The sequence below is a fragment of the Achroia grisella genome, unplaced genomic scaffold, assembly GCF_030625045.1.
Source record: "Achroia grisella isolate CSIRO2021 unplaced genomic scaffold, CSIRO_AGI_Agris_v1 utg241, whole genome shotgun sequence".
NCBI lineage: Eukaryota > Metazoa > Arthropoda > Insecta > Lepidoptera > Pyralidae > Achroia > Achroia grisella.
Window position 1 is genome coordinate 97,724 of NW_026712734.1, and position 21,874 is coordinate 119,597.

The window sequence follows — 21,874 nt, forward strand, 5'->3', positions numbered from 1 at the left end:
AAATTTATCACAAGTTCTTTATTTTTATAACTTTACTATCCTTATAAAAATGTACGTCTATTATAAATCTTACAACTATGGTAACATAATCGCTATAACGGTATTTAATTCCTTTTTTTACTATATGCCGTTCTATATTAAGGTGGAAGCAAGGAAACTATCCTCGCCACTGCATATTTGTTCGTATCGTATTTATCGTAATTCATCACTACATACTTTATCCACACAGTAGTTTTACTTACAGAAGTAAAATAATTTATTGTAAAAATAGACAACATTTATTTTTGTTAGTAATATATATTCCTAAATGGCCAATAGTTCCACATGAAGCTATTGAGCAAATGGTCAGACATGGCACGGATTTCTAAAGATATGAGACAGCGCCATATCTGTATGTCCCACTTTTGTAACCCCTGCTGGGCGTGATGAGATTGGCATGGTAGCTTTGTGTTCCAATCCTTTCCTTTGGGGAAACCCTACACGGGGAATTATCGATAAGTGTTTTGATTTTCTCTGCATGAATTCTAAAGTTAATTCTATTTGAGGTAAGTGTATCTGTCATAACTCTTTGGAAACTGGACGTCAAAACCCACAATTCTTGTTCACCCTTGAGATTATTGACGACTTTAACACCACTGGCAAATTGCAACGTTTCCCTATTAACAGCCAATTGGTGGAAGTTTCTGGTAGAAAACTCAGTAGCTGTATTCCAACACCAAATGCTAGGTGGCTCCATTAGTCCAAAATACATAATTCCATTACGATCAATTGCTTCAGCAGCCGACTGATTTGGTCGTTCTTCTGCAAAAACCTAAAAATACAAATTAATTTACGTTATCACATTATATTAAAATGCATACATGCACGTGGTTGCATCTTTTTAACCTCATCTTTCAAAGTCTAATTGATACATTTTATTTTTGTTTTCATATATTTGACTACTGCAAACTGTTGAAATTGTTTGCCTTTCGATTGGTTCACGGACGTATCATAAAAGATGACTCTCAGAGCTCAATATTTGAGAAATTTAGTAAACACTTTACCAAATGCACTTACTTTAATCAATTGTGGATCAGCATTTGAATCGTGGATATAGGATTCATTTCGTAATAATGAAGTGGGTGCAACATTTTCGGTAGTAGACGCCAGGGCATGGAAGTACAAATCACGGTCAATTCCATTATGTCGTAAAGGAGACAAGGCCATTCCAAGAATGCCGTCCATTAGATCGAAGCTTTGCCCTGAAAGTAACATTTAAAATAATTAATAAAACAAGCTTATTAATGTACCTCAATGAATACATATAAATTTATCTGCATGGTTATTATTCCAGATGAAATAACCTGAGTTATTATCAGCTGGCTATGGCTTGGTAACTACAACATTTGACATGCCCACGTAGCAATACCAAGAGAAATCTCGATTCTCCAATTTAAATGTAATGTCACAGAAGCTAACCTTTAGTCACCATAGACGTAAATTAACTAAGCATTATTGCATAAATGTATTCGGATTCAGTAATCCTGGATATGATTTTTTTGTTACATTTATATAAAGAATGGTAGATTAAAATCTGAAGTTTTGGCAGCACTTTAAGATTAGAACAGATTTATACCAGTAAGTAGTTCTTTTGATGGTACATAAGAAATAACCTTACCGTCAATAGTGAATGTGCCTCGTGATGGATACGGGAACATAAGACGATGTGATATTCTCCATGAGCTATTTCTGGCGACATCAACAATTAAAAGACCAAAACCAGATACATCAGCTACATAGACATATGTATCAGAGCAGTCATAACCACGTTTTCGTACATCAACAACCTGAAAGAATAAAAATAAAAATAATATAGTGCGTGAGCCTATTACATCACTTTAGAAATATTTCTGAGAACCACACTAAATAATAGCAAAGACAAAGTATATGTCGTTTTGGTATATTGGAACAGACAATAGATTTATGAAATATGTTAATATAACTAATACATATGTTAATTGAAATAGTAATGTTCATCACATTTACATGATAACCTGTATTAATACCTTTTAAACACATAAAACATATTTTACTTTATTACCGTAGCCACAAATTTAATGTAGCCTTGAGAGTATATTTGTGAATTATCCTTTTATTTTATCAAATACCTTTTGCTACCGTATGTAAGTACCAATAGATTTAAAAAATTCTCATATAAACTATCTGTTATTTCTCCTCAGTAATATTTATATCAGGCAATAAATAACATTAAGTATTTTGGGATAATATAAATTAAAAATTTGTTATTGCAGAATAGATGCATATTAACTATTATAATGAGGCGGTGTCACAAGATATACAAAAATGTGACAATTACTGATGCATATCAACAAATCTCCAACAATGATGTTCTTATTGATATTAGAGGTTAAATAATTAATACAAGCGATCATACACAAGTACTTTTTCAATATCCCTCGAGAGGGGAAAACTACCAGGATCTCGAGAAAGAATCTCAAGATCCTGGCAGGTTTCCCCTCTGAGAGTACAATAAGAAAACCAAGATTTTCTAGTATTAGAGATCCTCTACTACTAGAAAATCTCGGTACTCTTGTCTGAGACCGATCGTGGTCGGATCCTTGGCCTAGAGCTTGTAGTCTCCTCTTGGTACTTTAGTAAAGTTGTTAATACTTACAGGTGTAATAAATAGTGACGTTCCAATATAACTTGATGCGTTGACGATATGGGTGAAGACAACATTGTCGGTGGCCAGGTCAAAAGCTACAACTTTAGGTGGACAGTGGTTTTGGTCTCCAATCTTCCCCGTATCCATTACCCACAAACGATTGCATTCATCAATCTATAAAACAATTAAATAGTATCATATTAATAAGTGAATGATGTATTCGTGATAATCCATACCAAAGCAATATTAAAGCAAAGATATCTTATTTAAGTTGTGAACGGGTGCTGCTTGTAGAGACTGGTCTGCTCTGATAACTATGACTGATTTATTTTGTTATTAAAGTAAATAATTATAAAAGTATTTAAAAGTATCTACTTAAATTAATTTTATTTGAATAAAGATTATTCCTATTTCTATTTTGAGTCACCCACAGAGGAAGTTACATAGAGAACGTTGATATGGTTAAGACCATTATTTAGTATGTAATTCTAAATAATTGCCTTCATTACGTCTCGTTTATTATTACACAAAGCGGAAAAAATAACGCTGTATTCTAAATAAAACTACAGTAAAAATTATAGAGGTTAAGTAAACAGTAATAAGATCTATTTAAGCTGAAGCTATATCTACTGTTGCTATATCTAATATTGTTTGATGAATTTCTGTTATAAGGTTGGTACCTCAGTCTCAGTAATATTATATGCATACCCGGAACAGCCTCGAGTACAATGTGTAATACATTGAAAATTACACAAATATAATAAAGTAGAAATAACCAAAGAGTACCTATAGTTTAATCTTCTAAAGGTTTCTGTTCTAAAATGTATCTAGGCATTTTTTACATACCCCCTTTTTTCTCTTTTTCCCTACCATGACTTTGATAGTTCCAAAGACCACAACCTTATGACTTGACACGCGCGCATGACGCCCCTAACATATAGTTAAAAACGAGTGATGAAACTAAGTGCTCAACGAGTAATATAGTCCTAAAATTTCGACATACATACCCTAAACCCTGATACGTGCTGGAAAACATTAAAGCCCTCGGAGCATCAAAAGGTACTGACATAACCCTCACACGCTTCCACTTTTTCCCTAATAGTTTCTATACAAAATTGATTATACTTACTGCAACTCTAAATACGGATGTAAATCCATTGCAGTTCTGGCCTTGATTGTCGTGCCAGGAGTAATCTGGGTAGGCAGATACTCTCCCAGTGTCATCTACGGTACCCAATGTCATGGGTCTGCCTTCATCAAATCTTGGTATTGTGACAAAGATTCGAGATTTTAAATCACCTGTTATTAAATATACAGATTAGAAAATTAGATTACGCATTTTATGATGGGGTAAAAGGTATGGCAGGTATCCTTCGGAATAAACAGAGCATCTGTCAATTATTGTATTTTTTGTCATACATTAGATAGCATATCTCATTTAAGATATTACCCTTAAAAATAGGCAATACTGAAAAATGGCACAGTTGATATCGTAATAAATACACTAAAAGCTAATTAAGTTGATTCTCTGTCATATTTTAATTATCTACCCTAAGAAGATTAACGGACTACCTGCGTGAAGACTTGTCTATTTATCCATGTTATTAATTGCTATTTTCCTTAATTCTTTACATATTATATCGTATAAACGTTGTAGACCTTCAATGACATAGGTGTCACGCCCTAAGTACATATATAAAAACGTGCTCCGCGTACGATATTTAAGATTATATGACAAATCTAACTTACTATTTCACTTAATTTATTTACAATTACATTTTGCAAATGTGCATATTTTATAAGGTAGATATTAAAATGTGTATCATCATAATAATGCGCAGTACTTAATAATTCGATCAATAGCAATTACTTTGTATTTGCATATAATTATAGTAGCAAAGTTTATTTTAATCATAAGAAAAGTTATTTAAACTAAATATATGTATATATAATGTATACAGCTAGTAAAATATATTCAAGTATTATATGTTAGTCAAATCATTCTGTTGATATTACAAACATTTTGGTATTTTGCTCTGCATTTGCTCTTTGTTATACAGTTATATAGTATATAGCAATAATAATTGTATTCTAAATATCGTGTACTTAAGTCCTCCTAAATACGCTTTACAAATTATGTAATTACATACTAAGGATATAAGGATAATAAGGAGAACGCTACTAATAAACTAACAATAAAATATAAACATAAAATTCTATTTATAATAATACCTTGACTTGTACATAACTTCTATTGTCTAAGCAATGCATGTTTTAAATCTGCAGACTAGACCGACATAGAACGTTGATAAATCCTTCTAAAGGGATATTAGATTTTATATATTTATATTATTGCATTTTTATACAAATCGTGAGAGCCGTTGTTAAATAGTACACGAGTACTAGCAGCAGAAGTCACTGTCGCATTGCACGGAAAAACGAGTTGGAACCCATTGAAATAAACACAGTAAATGTTATATAAATTTACGAACTATTTAGGGGCGTTGGGTGGATTAATATATATATAATCAATTGTATACATATATTAAGATATGAAGGAATTGCGTATATTATATTATTATATTAAAATTTATGCATTACATTACAAATACATTCTGATTAGTACAAATTAACACTATAATAAATTGACATTAACTAGACTATAATAAATTATACAATGATGAAAAAAATGATAGAGCGCGAGTTTAACCTAACATTTATATAGTTTCTGAAAATATATTTTATTGTATAAGTTATTTGTCATTGATAGTTTATTTCTAAAATATAGTATAATTTTTAATAAGTAAATTAAAATCAAGATAAATGTCAATTAAATATCCGTGAACTTCAATTAACAATAAATTAGTATTTAGGTACTCCAGATTTACGAAATTGAACATAGTGATTTTTTCCAATTGAATATAGTCACTTTTTTGTTATTAATATATGAAATGTACATATCATCTGATGAATAACCTGATTTCCTAATCATCTGGTTAATAATCTAAACAACATGCTTTTACATCCGATGAACTGCACTTTATGTACTCAGTAAATTACCAACTGCCTATTAATTTTATTTATCGACACAATAAGAAAACTAAGATTTTCTAGTATTGCAAACGGCAAAAGAATAATGAAATTGTTTTAACGAGTACCATATACTGTAACTTAGCAGGGAATTGATCCATGCTAATATTGTGTTACTTGATAAAATTATTAAAAAAATGAAAACTGCCTTCGTACTGAATTTAGATATAGTTAATTATATTCTTATATAGGAATTGGTAAGAATTAAAAGCGATATTACACTACAATTAAAAATAATGTTTGATTAATACGATCACAAATGTTGATGACATTGTTATTTCCCTGTGCACATATTGTAACAAAGGATTAGATACGCAAAGTATGTCAAATTGTAAATAGATAAGGTACTTGGTGCTCTGTACTTAATGTCAATTGTATTGTAAAATAAAAAAAAAACAATTTCCCAACGAGTCATCGTATTAGAAACAGGTGTAAAAACTTTATCGGTCTATATTGTTTAGAAGTGCTGTAAAAACTATTTCCTTTATCGATTGTTTTTCACTTAATACGCAAAGTTTCCAAAGCAATTAGAATACTTTAATAGAAAAAAAAGTAACAAACGAAATAATTGGAATGTAATCTACTAAATTAAGACTACTTTACAACAGGCTATATACATATGTATATGATGATGACGTATCTGTTTCACAAGTTCATGTGAATGTCAATAGAAAAATGCTTGTACTTAAATTCAATTAAAGTCAATATGCTATTGCATTTTCATTATTCAGTACCTACATATAAGTACAAAAATATCTTTAAATAGTCTAATATATCAATATATATACTTTAGAATTCACGAACTGTATATAAGCAATTAATAATATAAGCAATTATTGTAAAATGCAAGTGCGTATTTGGCAACCCATTGTAGATAACGGAATGGTGTAAAAAATACTCCATAGTACAGAGAACTTTCGACAACTTGAAATTAATTATTCGTTGTCCAGAAAATAGATTATACAGTTAAATATTCTAAAACACCTTGCTTACGTGGACTACGGAATAAACATTGTTTTTTTAGTTATTGATAACAATAATCACTTCCCATCTTGTGTACTAACAGTAAACAGTAATATAATGATGATTTTATTATTCGCCATGCCGAAATCTAGTTTACCTTCCTATAAAAACCTGCATCTTTCGTCTTCTGGCAATATTTCCAAGTTCATTGCTCCATTTACTATATACCTAGGTTTTGGCTGTATACGTATTTGTAAGGTGTATAGGCCGGAAAGCTGCCGATATTTTTAGGTTATATACAATAAATACATGCATATTATACATAGAAATTACCCCAGTCTGACACAAACAATCATACTCATGAATATAAATGTTTGTGCCGTGCGAGGAATCGAACCCATCGGAAGTAAGACCGTGTGCTAAACCACTAGACCATCTTGGACGTCGATATTTATTTCTGTGGTTCTTCTGCAGCCTTCTACTTTTCTGACCTTGTTGTGTAAAGCAGTTCTAACATTTCTCATTTGAAATATATTGGAATTCTCAATTGTGCAATAATATGTAGGTATCAGGTGCTATTACCACCTATTACGATCCGTAGATTTTAGGTTGAAACTGCATTTGTATACTGCATATTATATTTTATAACTTTTGTATATTGAAATTGCAAAATGCTTTTTGACAGAAAAAACAGATGATAAACACATTTTGTCTTTCGGAAAAATGTAGACAGTGGTACAAGTGGTTCAAAAGACTTATACTCTATTAAACTAATAGTAAGCACTTGTAAATACTTAGTAATACGTATTGGTAGATTAAACTAAATATATAACTCACCTTGTCTATGATGAACGTCGACATCAATGGGCACGGAATTTCCAGGCACATAGTATCGTTTCTCTATAGCTTCTTTGTATGCTTGTTCGCTCGGAAACACGAACTCCAGCTCCGGCCACTGTCTGACAATGCGTAACTCGGACTTAGCTCCTAAGCCAGGCCAGCAGCAAGCCAAGCAGTAGGATAGCAAGAAGAACCTTTCGATGCCGTACGACATCTCCAATTTGAATCTATCCAGCAATTGAGGATCTACCAACAACAGTTAATATATATATTAAAATACATTCTATTATATACGATACACGGAAATACATACGACAGTTAATGTTAAGTTTTACGAATACTGCCCTCGTTTTTTTGCTTGTCATGTAAAAATACAGGTATTCAAGCAACTAAGTCACGATACATTTATTTATTATTAATTATCAACTAGTTTTGTTTTATGTATTTATGAACTTTAATATAACACATAAATATTACAAAAATTCAAGCTATGTCCACTATTGTTATTATAATTAAAAAACTTTGCTCGCAATTTTCTAATAAATAATTTTAACTTAAAATTTACATGTATGTAATTAAGTCATTTATTAAAATATTAGACATAGTAACAATAATAATTGCATATCGTTGTTTAGAAGAAATTTTGCAAAATTTACCATATTGGCTAAGCATTGTAGCGCAGAATCCATTTTCTGGGCCGTATGGTCCCATAATGTAGGTACCTATGAACACTATTCTCACTTTATATTATCACACAGAATTTTTCCACGAATGTCCTTTAAAAGACGCCTGTATTTGCACACGAAGAATCACTTCATTTACTAATTTTAATAATCAAACAATACAGCTTGCGTACGTGAATTCACTAACACGGTGACTCCGATAAATGATCTATGTAGTGCTGATGGCATGCCTGATTTTAAAATTCTACGCTATTAGTACAGAATGACAAGCATTGAACATATTGACATAAAACTGCACATAATTCAATGGGAATTGGGACATATTATCGTAGAACGGCACTGTTCGCAGAAACCAAAGTCACATATTTTTTACATCTACTCACTCATATTTAAGTAAGTGTATCGATAATGGCCGAAAGGAATGTTTGTTATTGGGTTTAAAAAATATTTCTGTTTGATTTAGTTCTATTGACATAATAGAATCAATGACTATTTTGTATATCAATGACCCCAAATTACTCTAGGTAATGTCTTGGAGTAATTTGGGGTAATTGAGATGTCAGTTCTTAACATTTGTTCTATGATCATATTTTACAGGAAGTTTGTTAGTCAATAACATTCTAAAAGTCAAAAAAATTTTTTCTTATGCTTAGGAAAGTTAATATTCTTACAACGAAATGAAAAGCGCTAAAATCTTGAGAGCATATAAAACAATTTACGGCTTCCATTTATATAAAGTACTACATTTTCAAATAGTTTACACAAGTTTTTTTAATAATAATTTTACCTGAGCTCACTGAGTGATGAAGATTAAAATTATGCACGCTACAACACAGAATAAAAACTTTTTTAAGTCTTTTATTTAACGTAACACAGTATATTTAAAATTATAATATGGCATATTACTTGATTACAGTACTTGATAAAATATGAAGATAGAACTAGAACTAAGTTAAAAACATAAAAAAATAAAAAATCTATTTTTACTTAATAATTTGATTTAATACAAATGAATTAAAATTATGCCGATTACTATGTCAATGATAAATAATAACAAGATATTTGAGTATAAAAATATTATGTCATAAATATAAAACTTTTATACTAAAGTATCTGTAGTAATTTTAGTATTATAAAAAAAACTATATGCATTTACAATTGTCTTGTTAAAATGTTTTTTCGTTTTTATTTAATATATGTATACATATTTTATTTTATTACTAAGTTAAAAAAATATAGGTACCGAATGATCCTTAAATCTTTGAACACAAATACGAGTGTCGTTGATAATTTTGTAATCGATACTGACCGGTCATCGATGCACGAAATCCCTGTATTCTCTCGTAACGGTACCTCACACACTAGTTGAAATGACAAATCGGTGTATGCTTTTATTTTTATTTCATCACAGCGATGGCTGTATCATCCGTTATCGTACATCACCACTAAATAAAATTACCTCTTTTGTGACACAGATTGAAGATACTAAATAAATAGAGTGCAATTTTAGCATAAAAACTTGTAAATAAATTACAACAGGCGTTGCTCTTATAAATCAGCAGTGATCAGTGTATGTATGTATGATATTAAAACAATAATTACTATTCAGTGGCTGTAGATTTTAGTGTCAAAAGTCGCAATAAAAAAACTAATAAATATTACTACGTTCAAGTTCTACATAGAAACTACAAAATTCCAATAGACATCGAAATCTGTATGTATATTCAAAGGTTATAGGCCGTGTTTTTATAGGGTTTCGTGGTTAAATGGCAAAAACTAAATTATTTAATCAACTCTATAGAGTGTTAATTATCTCTGTAGATGTTTGGACAGGTAAATAAATATTTTTTGAGATTAGGTATTTCTGTAATTAGTTAGAACCTACCTGGAGTTGGATTATATTATACATATGCAAAAATTCTAAAATAGAATTAAATTCATAATTTCTATTTACAACTAGTTACAACTAAGTTACACCGTTTTTAAACTGAAACTATAAAATAATATAAATAAATAAAATAATAATAAAATAAATAATAACATAACCCTATCATCTTGAATATGTTTAAGAGCAAAGATAAACGTAATCCCCGCTAGATCGTTAATTAATTAAGTGTTATGACCCCCACAAAGACATAAATTGGCAGAGCTACCCATATAAGTACCAGAAATAACAATTGTATATGTACATATTTTAAACACTATATTTGTAATATATTTAATATTACGAAACATTCATATCTGCACAAACACTCGTTTATTTGACGTTCGCAATGTACGGGAACTGTTAAGCCCTTGTGTAGTGGCACAAGGTCAAATAAGAACAGTGGCTCTCCATAGACACTGCAACTGAGATATTGAAATTTACAAATGAACACTTCATACATCGCACACCTACTGTAAGACTGGATTAAAAAAATGCAATTAGACTTTATAGTCATAACGATTTTCCAAAATTTAAAACTTTTGACTTAATCTACTATTATTTTAGGTGAGCGATATATTTTATAAAAACTATGGGACCATTTTATCGCGTATTCGATACACACTTGACCGGTTTTTGATTTTCCTGTAACAGGAATTGTCAATGACATGGAATTTATTCTTATACTCGTATACCAGTATAACACCAAATATTTTTATACATATTTTTCTCTCAAGTATTTAAAAATTAAATTTACTTTAAATATTCAAGAGATATAATAATCTTGATTTGAATGATGTGTAATGGACGGTAGAGAAAGAATTATAATACAAAAAAATTTACGTTCATTAGCGGCTATGAAGTCTAACATAAATAATGATTTTTGATTTCATTTAATTTCATTTAAAAATATATAGTATAATTATATAAGTTAATTTTTGTATCCCTACTTTCATTGAATTATGAAAATTATTTAATTAAAACCATACTTTTTTTATTTAATAATCGTGTAGGTATTTTATTCTGCGGTTACTTTTGGAGTAGTTTATGTATCTTACGGAGATGAGGGATACATCGCAACACATTTTTTGGACATGTGTTACAACATTCCTTTATATTATGACATGTATTTTATTATTTTAACCCAATAGTTAATTCAACAGCAGGTATCAAAACAAATATATAGGTATGCTTATAATTGAATAAAACCTGTTAAGTACGAGTAGATGTCGATATTTTATGTGGAACATTATTGGATTTACCTATTATGTGATTTATTACTATTAGCCGTTTGTTATAACTAAATTTGAGGATATTTTTTTTAATATGTTGATTTGGCGGTTAAAATTTTATATATCATTCATCATCGATATTATTAATTTGAATGACTGGTGCTTTAATATGTATAAATATAACGAGATTTTGGTTTAACTTATAATCATGTATAATTTTGAATCACTGCAATTTTTAACAACCATAGAATTTCACACGATTTTTGTGTCATGTGAATACAGATTTCACTCACTCGTATCCAATACACTACATAGAAGCTTTAATTAGATGTAAAACTAATATTTTTAATTAGAAAAATTAAAAACATTAATTATTATTTGTATATAAATAATATTAATATTCATAATTTAAAACGAAGTCACTGTACAGTTGAGAAATGTCACGACTTATTAATAAAACGTTCTAAACTAGACTGACATGCAACATCCCAATGATTTTAAACTAAGGATAATTGCATTTGGTCTACTCATCGAATAGGCAATTTTATTGTTATGCCGATAGGTAGGTAAGCATTGCATTGAAGGCCTATCACTGCACCAGGAAAGAATCTTCAATGGAAAAGAAATTACAGAACGGCCTTAAAACATGCAATAACAAATAAATAATCATAAATATCTACGTATATATCTAAATAAACAATTGCCTATTAATATAGGTAGTAGAATATTATTAATGTTTGAACTTTATCTAGTTCTGGTAATTTTCTCTAAAAATGTGGAAGTATGTTTTCTTGACTGTGATGCTAATATGAAGACAATTTTATTATAAATGAACCGTTTACAATTTATTACTTAAGAATAATTTAGATATTCTTAGAAAATAGAAATTCTTAATCTTTAATTTTATATCTTGACTTTGTACAAAGTTGCAGCTTGGGTACCTAAAATGGAAATGTCAGGGTACAGAGATATGATATCTTGACGGCCTAGGTGGTCTAGCGGTTTCGCACACTGATTTACTTCCGCTGGTCGCGGGTTCGATTCCAAAAGTTTCGAGAAACTTTTGTATTACTGAGTTTGATTGTTTGTATTGTATTCTATTATCGTATCTAAATATATCTATCAGTTATATAGTACTCATAAAACAAATATTCTTAGCTTGATGGAGATTTAATATTATAATTGGCACTAATATTTAATGGCAGAACAGAATCATTTACTTCGGTGATATTAGTTAGGACATTGACCCTATGCTTGTACCCCAAAGCATGCCTAGTTGCTATAAAATTGTTTTATTTATCTAGTGACGGTGCAGATTCGCTAAAATAATGTAATCCTGTAACAAGCTCCAAGCAGTCACGACTTAAAAATAGAGGTATACGAGGTTATAGGCAATGATTGAAAATCCGGTTCTTTAAAAATGATTTATAGTAATTCGTTAACAGCACGTTTATTTGTTTTTTTAGAAACACCAACAGTACATTTTTACAAAAGGTATTCAGAAAGTTTACTGTAATTAAATGTATAAGTAGATACTTTTTTGTAGTACAATTAGCTCGATAGAAATAAATTGAATAACTAAATAACTAAACATTATTACACAGTACTATTTAGTCCTAAACTAAGCAGACTATGGTTACTAAACAGATAAAGACACTATACTTTTTATTGCAAATAATTTATAATACACATATTCATTACACAATATAATATCAACAGTAATATTCATGAGTATAAATATTTAATTTGTGCGGAGATCGAACCCGCAATCATCGGAAGGTGAGCCAGTGTGTTAAATCGATACACCACCAAGGCCGCCAAAAAACGAATGTTTACCATCCTTATACTGTTTACTGTCTTTAGGAGACATAATTCCGCATACAATAAGTAAACCAATCATTCAGTTGAGCCAATATTTCTCAACATGAATCTGACTGATTGACAAATTTGACTCTAGAGACACTATTGAATAAGGATCATTTATCTACTCTATCAATAATAAAATATCGTATCATCTATTGCTTTTAAATTAGACGATAATCTTTGCCGGTAATTTTGAACTACCACCGTTATGAAAACTAAAACCAGGCAAACTAAGTACTTAAGTATATTTTATTTTTGTGTACATACATTCATATTGCACATAGAGAGCCATTGGGACCATCAGTTACCTAATTACATGGTCAGTTTTACATATAGGTAATATGTATAATAATTTATTGATTTGTATCTTTCTATACTATGAGTATCATGCGAAAACTAGTACTACTAACATAGTTGAAAGTCAAGAACATCTTCAGCTTTATAACATAACCTTGGCAATATAAAATGTCATCACATGTATATAGCGGACGAAGTCACGGGCTAAGTAAATGCTAAGGTCGACGACCTTATTACCCTTGAAACAAAAAAATGTTTCTAACTTAATGCTACAAAAACATATAATTACAATAAACATGTAATACCACTAATTCGCACTTCACATAAACTGACCACAAAATCTTGTAGAGTACGAACTACGATTACGACATTGAAATTACAAGACTAGCTTGAATTTAGCAAAAAACAATAATGTTTTAACAAATATCTAGTTACAAAAAATGTAGGTATATAACCACAGTTAACATAATATTACATAGTATAACTAACTTTTGTATTATAGAAAAAAGAAACTCATAGTTTTATAAACGAGTTTAAATTGGTTTTTTCAACCTTAAAAAAAATTGAATATTAATTATATTATACTACTATTACACAAGAAATAATTCTTTTATTACTCTCTTCTAGTTTTATTTTGTCAATGAAGCTTATAAAATCTTCTTAGAAATAGGGATTGAATTCAGAACTCGGAATGAATTTGAAAACCTGTGTATCATTTTACTGGGAATCGTACCCGAGACATTGATCATAGACGGAAATAACCTTAACAATTGGCGGTTGTTCATCATGATTATTGTAGAAGAAACTGATCGCTAGTCTAGGTACACGTTAACTTTACAAGAATTATAATGTATGTGAGCGGTCGTGACCCTGACCATGGCATTGAACTTGTCAATACAAACATACATATGGTACACACCTATTTATTTAACATCAATTTTAGTATTGATATACCAATTCACATAATTATCGCATTAGCTTTTGAATTTTCATTAAAGCTACACATGTCATGCAAAGATAGGTATATACAAGATATGTAGGTAACTGTATCGTGTACCTCATTAGGGACGATTCAAGATTTCATTGTTTTACCAGACAGATGTTTAATGTTTAATTATTTTGCATGCCACTACTATGGCAAAACACATGATACTAAGTTTTAATTACCATCTTTTATACTGTGTTTTTTAAGTAAATAAATTATTATTATTATTATTAATAAATAGTTATCGTCTGAATTGTGCACAACAAATTCTATTATTAAATTGTTTAGATTTAGACATTAAAAACGTAATAAATATATTAAAAAGTGTTCAAACATCCATATAAAAACTTTTTAATATGTTTATATAATACATATATGTATATATCGTAACAACTTTTTTTTACATAAATATTTTGAAATAGCTATCATAGTTAAACTTGTCGGATAAACTTACACTAAACATTTGAACATGAGTAAACCCGATATATATTATTATGCAAAAATATTATTTCATAAATTTATCATTTTAAAGCTTTTTACGACTGAGTCAACTTTACTACCTATTAGGTATCTCAAATATTGTGTTTGTGCTGAATCCAATCTTTGTGATAGAGATTTACAGGCAAACATAAAAATGAAACTAATAAAATTATACATAAATCTATAAAATACCTGAATATATAAATTTGTTTTTATCCAAAAATGATTTCATGTAGTATTTATCAGCCCACTTTTCACAAATCATCACATATTTATTTGGGTGCATAGCGTAATTTAAACTATCGTTGAGAACAAGAAGCCCGATACTGTGGATACTGTCATATCTGTTTCAGAAAATCTCAATGATAGAAATTAGAGTTGCAACATTGAACGCAACGCAATTCTTTGTAAACAAATTAATTTGTTCTCAGGCTGAAATGAAAATTCGCAATCTGGTTATCATAGAGAAATACAATCCACTATGAAATATATCACCCGGCGAGTTCTATATTTACAAAATATAACTTGACAGACAACCTAACAGCTTTTTGGTATTTTGTGAAAAATGCTACTAAAACGTCGATTTAATTATGATGTTCTCTCATACGTGGTCTAAATCTGTCTGAAATCTACATAGATACCTCAGCGAGTTATGCAGGCATGAAATTTTTATCTACTTTAGATACTTAGTTCGTTAATTCTTACTTTAATATGTTAAAATACTAAATTAAATAATTAGATAAAAAAGTTGTAAAAGTACAAAAGTGAATTATGAAGTTATGGTTATTACCGTTATAACCATAATATTCACCTTTGTACTTTTATGTTGTATATGACCCTATTTTGTCGATATATTATTGGACCTAAGTGTGACGTAGTCTTATTAAATTCATCGTGCACGTACACTGCTTTAGCTCCGCGTCGATTTGTAAATAGGCCTATTTCATAAAAATATTATTACTTACTTCCTAATTTATTATATCCTGTATTTATACGCAATCGATAAATTAATATATTTTATTAATATATAATATAATATAATCGATTTCCTCGCTCAATTATGTAGAAGGTACACAATTGAGCAAGGAAAAAGTAAAAGTGCGTATAATGAAAATATTTTGCACTATAGTATTTCGTTTTCTTCATAACTATAGACCGATTTAATTTCGTGATTCCAAATTAGAGAGCAAATTGATCTTTGAACTTCGATTTTCTCTTTTTATAAGATGCCTACAACGTTTCACGATGTTATTTGGAGAGTAAATAGAAAATCTCGCAGCTTTTTTTAAAAGACATCAAAAGACCTTAGCGTGTTCATGGCATTGTAATGTGCCATGGCAATACCATTACAATAGTATTGATAAATAAAAATTAAATCAAATGTCATTCGAACTATACACATATGTATTTATCTTAATAAAGAATAACATGTCTGAGGAGATAAGATTCATTAGGTTTTTCATATCAGAATGACGATAGAATGGTGTTCTCGTAGATCACCATTCCCAAAGTTTGTTAAAAATATATATATCAATAAATATTATTTGCTTTAGCACCTATTTGGCTAATTTTATGTTTTGTTTAAGCGTAGCAATACAAAAAACTGTAAGGAAAAGTGAAAAGTTGAAGTTATAAAATCTTCACCAAAAAATAAAAATTTCTGTATCTTGTAAAGGCAAGATTTGACGTCACTGTTTTTATTAGTACATCCGTAAGAAAGCGCAGTGGATATCTAGATTGTAATTATGATAATAGGAAAAGTAATAAGAGTCTTGTGAAAATGTATTGTAAATTAATAATTTAATATGGCATAGTCACTATTAATATGCACTGTGTTTAAAATAGTGATAACAGTTCTAGATACCTACTCGGAAATTAAATCGTGACCAAATAAGTAGATATGTAATCTATACCTCGTATAAATCTAACATGTTGTTATTTTTATTGTGTATAATTATGTTTCAGGTTACAAAGATAAAATCTTGTAATCATGTTTTAGATGATCAACTATCATAACAAATATTTATCTATTATATACTATATACGTGTCTTGTCTACGGAGGTTAGGTGTTTAATTCATATTAATTTGTCCGTGGAGAATTTTATGAAGTTAATAAAGCTATGAAACTGGAACATCAATAATCGGGCAGGTAAATATATCCGCTTCTTAGCAGAAATAACCGTCGGCTATGTCCTACGATTTAAGTAAACTCAATCATTGCTTATCAGGTATGAAAGAATCAATAACCATCTTACCAAAATAAGGAGGAACTCACGTAACATAAACACGAAAAAAAGGACATAACATCGCTAAATTGTACCAAAAATGGAGTCGTCCCAAAAAAAATTGTCCAAGTAATTTCATTCCAAAGTTACAAATAATAGAACTGAATAGTGGATAACTGTAGAATTTACCATGACATTCATATGATTTTATCGATATTGAACTTGAGGTTATTTAATCACGCAGTTCAATGTTACGGGTCACTAAATCTTGTATGAAATTTAAACTATAGTATAACTGTATCTATAAATGAAGCAAAAAAAAATTGCAGCAGCATTTAAAGTACAGTTTTTATAGCAAGGTAGTAAAAAAAAGTGTACCGTTCGACATCGCTTACGTTGTTCTTGTAGGGCCTTCTAAAAAATTTGAAACAGTGCTATAGAAAATCTTGGTTTACCGACAAGGAGTTCTTATAAGTAGGTTTATTGTTTTTGTATTCAGTAATTTAAACTCGAGAAACGCGATCAACCTAAATATTATGGAAATGCTTTCAAATCAACCAACCATAGTTCCGCGATTGATCTGTACCTATCTAATATAGATGGTATAACTGTTATTATGGCTACAAACTTTGTGATAATTGCTCCTAAGGTCACATAATTGCACTCTTCTTTAAATATAGTATGTAAAAGAAAATAACAAGGAAGTTTCTTTTTTCTATTTAATATTTCTACGCTCTTGTATGTATCGCGAAACACCATTCTAGTTTCAAAAACGCTTAGAGTCTCTAATATTACCTTACTCAAATATATATAATATTTGAATCTATCTAGTCTAGACCTTAAAGTCCGTGTAGAAAAAATAATTGAAAAGGCCACTGTAATGTGCAGACATGGCCACTAAAATGTGCACTGAAAAAAAATAATAGCAACTACATAGTTGACGTTTTATTTATTCTTATTGTTTCTATTTTTGAGAAATTACTCTAAGTAACTGTTGCCTCCAATATTTGAAATTGTTAAGTAAAATATTTAATAAATGCATAACTTTTTAGTTTTGATTTTTTTTCTAACAAATGGTTAATAACATAATGAATAAATTTTTAAATTGACGCCAACCAAATATTAACGTAATGGATTATTAACTGAAATGGATACGATACAAAAACATTACTATTTATTAAACTACATGTTGCTATCGGTGATATTACCGGTATTACCGGTTAATAATAGCATACCCATATCAAATTGTAATAAACAATAATTTGACGTTTAGAAGAAATAAAAGGGAAAAAACTTTTCTTGTGAAGATGTTGTATTGTCACCCTAAACATAATTTGTTTTGTTATTATGAACCAGTATCTATGTATCATATATGTATATAGACAACTTCGGTGGTCTAGCGGATTTTAAAGCAGACCGCCTTACTCCCGATAGATCGAATGTTCGATTCATCCACGGTACAAACATGTACAACAACATTCATGAATTGTTTGTATCGATCTGGATATGTTCTTATGTATATATACTCTGCTTCGCTTGGGACTAGATGGCGCTGTGTGAATTGTTCTGAGATATTATTATTATGTATCTACTCCATTCGACTAACTAAACAATTTAAGAATGTCCTAACTATTTGTCCCGGTATCTCAACAAGACTGTCGATTTTATGATTAACTGTGAGAAATTTAATCCTGATTTTTAGTTAATTAACAATATAAAATAAAAATAACTATTTTGTAACATATGATACTATAGACGAATAGAACAGGTTTTGAAACCTCAATATTATAATAAGTATGTGGTTATTAGCTATTATTACGGCGCGGAACAAACCATTCTTTACATTCTATGAGTTGATTGATAACCAGACTATTGCGGACAGAAAAACAAAATAATAATTCATGTCTGGTTTTATTCATTTTACAGTGAATAGACAACATTTTTTAAATATTTGAAACTTTCAGAAAATGTTAGTACTCGCTATTTTTTTTTTGTTATGTATAATACAAACACACACACACACACTGATATATTTTAATCCCAATATGGGATCTAAATTAGAATAAACTACATCAATTACAAAAAATAAATCGTAATTTGTTCAGTTTGGAATTTTTAAAGATGTCACATACAAATAACTAACGTATTTAGAACCTGTTTGTCTTTAAATTCAGTTGGAAACTCGACTTCAATTAGAAATGAATTAATCTGTCATTATTGCCCAAGAAATAATATAATTCTTTAAGTGTACACTGTGACTGTATAACATAAAATACAGTAGAATAATTGAACTTAGTTTTAAGCAACAATACACTGATACTATTAAAATTCACTACTAAGGTTTGTTGGCATGCGACAGGTTGGGATGAGGTGAGGTCGAAAATAAACTTATTTAGCATCTTTTTATAGATTCCATGTTAAAATTTATTTTTAGGCGGATAAAAAATAAAAATCTTAATGTGTTTCGATTACCGATATCATTATAATAAAACGAAGAAGTTCATATATATGAGGTTATGTGACTGTTTTTGTGATATTTTGCGATGATATAGGTATCTAAGCATAACGGGTTCCGTTTGTTAGAAAATACATGTAGATTTTGAATAAAATTTTGATTTTGTTAAAATAGATACTGGATGTCTAAATTCTAAAAAACGTAGTACTTGCTATTCGTTCTCTTTTTTATATCTTTAACGATAGTTAATGGCTAAATACTATAAAAGGCAAGGGCGAAGTATAAAATAAAGGAGTTTTATATTTAAAGCTCGGAAACGATTTATTATGTTTCATAATATTAAATTAATATACTTAAATTTTTTATGATTCTTAATTAAAAATTGTTCAAAAAACTACTTGCTCATTTTATACTAAATTTATATAAATACAAACACTTGTACAAATGTATTAATTACATCACATTACACTCAGATTTATTATGCGATTATTTGTATTTATTATTATTATTTGAATTATTATTACTATTTATAAACTAGAATGTATAATGATTATACATTCCAGTTTGTAAATAGTAATAAAGTCTAAACATTCATTATAAGTCCCGAGAAATAAACACAGTAAATACAACAGAAAATTTAACTCGATTTATGCTTCTATATTCACACGTATAGAAAAATAATGTGGGTAAGTATGATTACATGTATATATGATTACAATATTGTATAATAAGATTAAATTACCACAAACTTAGAAATACATAGATAATTGTTTCTTGTTTATATTTGCAACAAAATTCGTTACTGTATACAAGTGTTTACCACTTGATTCCGATATTTAAAAATATGCAAATTCGGATGTATGGCACTTATACTCGTATTATTTAGTTGTGTCTGCTACTTATGCAGTGTATACATATATAAACAAATGTTTCATAATATTTACACACATTACATACAAAATATTTATTTAAATTAAGTATGTTTATATATTATTGAATCTATTCCCATAAATTTATAAAACAAATTAAAAATCAATTACGTCGTATATAATTGTACAACGTACAACGTACATACTTCTATATTATTTAAATATAATATAAACTTAGTAAGTCAACATACCTTAAAACTATTGATGTGATTTCACTTTATTTGTTTTCGATGACGAGTTGTTTAATAATTATTTTTCAAATATGCGCGTGTCTGTAGCAAGAGACAAGTGAGTACTGTTGTGAAACAGGTCCGATGATTGTTGATAAGTGTAGTATCAATTTGACGCGGCTATTGCATCTTCATTTTTAATAGGAATTCCCAAGTAAAGTACCTAATAACGCACATGGTCTGTAGGCACGTCCGAAATAAGTACTATACTCGTGTTACGCCAATCATCGCGTATCCCATGATCATAGGGTTGCTTTTTCATATTTCATTCATGTTATTCATCATCGCTACATACAGGTATACCTATTTATAAGAATATTAAATAAATGTGGGTTTGTTTGATATGTTATATTTACTATTTGAATTTCGTTATGACTTCAATTTTTACAAATTAAGTAGATACCTATATAAAAAAACTTAACGAAACGTGTACGAAATAAAAATCAAAGCATGACGTAATCTTTCTTGTTTATATATCCCCAAATTTAAGATATTATTAAATAAGTAGCTAGTTTATAGAAACTCATTTTAATGGGTATTAATTTTATTATCTAAATGTTAATGTAATGTTATGTATTTACCCATGTACTATGTACTACATGTATGTACGTCAGCGGAAAATTGTCTAGGGAAAAATATCCTATATTTTTCTCTAGGGATTAGCCTAGTATAACCTGGCTAAGTCTAATTATAAGGATATAGCCTACACTTCCCGTGTTTACGTTAGTTTATAGGGGAAAACACACCATGCAAAGTTCGTAGAAGTAAACAACTTTTCATACAAGTACAGACTAGAAAAATATGGGATCAGCGTAATCCTGTATTTTCTTAGTCCTAATAGCGGCAGCCACTTATTAATCAGGAAAAGGGAAAGCGCGTTGGCACACGCTATGTTGTGTACGCAATGTTGTCAAAATTATCCAATTCAAGATTTCTTTTTTTTATTTCTGTTAATAAGGATTAACAGAAATAGGCAGCGGTGGTGGCGCGTGGTATTTTATTTAGCGACAAG

At 29.3% G+C, this 21,874-nt stretch overlaps 1 protein-coding gene across 1 annotated transcript; it reads right to left on the reverse strand.

Moving 5' to 3' along the window:
* Positions 1 to 45: 45 nt before the first annotated feature.
* LOC131842472 (protein yellow-like) lies at positions 46 to 21,135 on the reverse strand. Its single transcript, XM_059190996.1, has 7 exons — positions 20,824 to 21,135; positions 7,556 to 7,804; positions 3,795 to 3,964; positions 2,675 to 2,839; positions 1,658 to 1,826; positions 1,057 to 1,241; positions 46 to 811 (listed from the first exon to the last, which is right to left on the reverse strand). The coding sequence occupies exons 2-7, from the start codon at positions 7,770 to 7,772 to the stop codon at positions 365 to 367; spliced, it is 1,353 nt and encodes a 450-aa protein (XP_059046979.1). The 5' UTR covers positions 7,773 to 7,804; positions 20,824 to 21,135; the 3' UTR covers positions 46 to 364.
* Between the last annotated feature and the right edge of the window lie 739 nt (positions 21,136 to 21,874).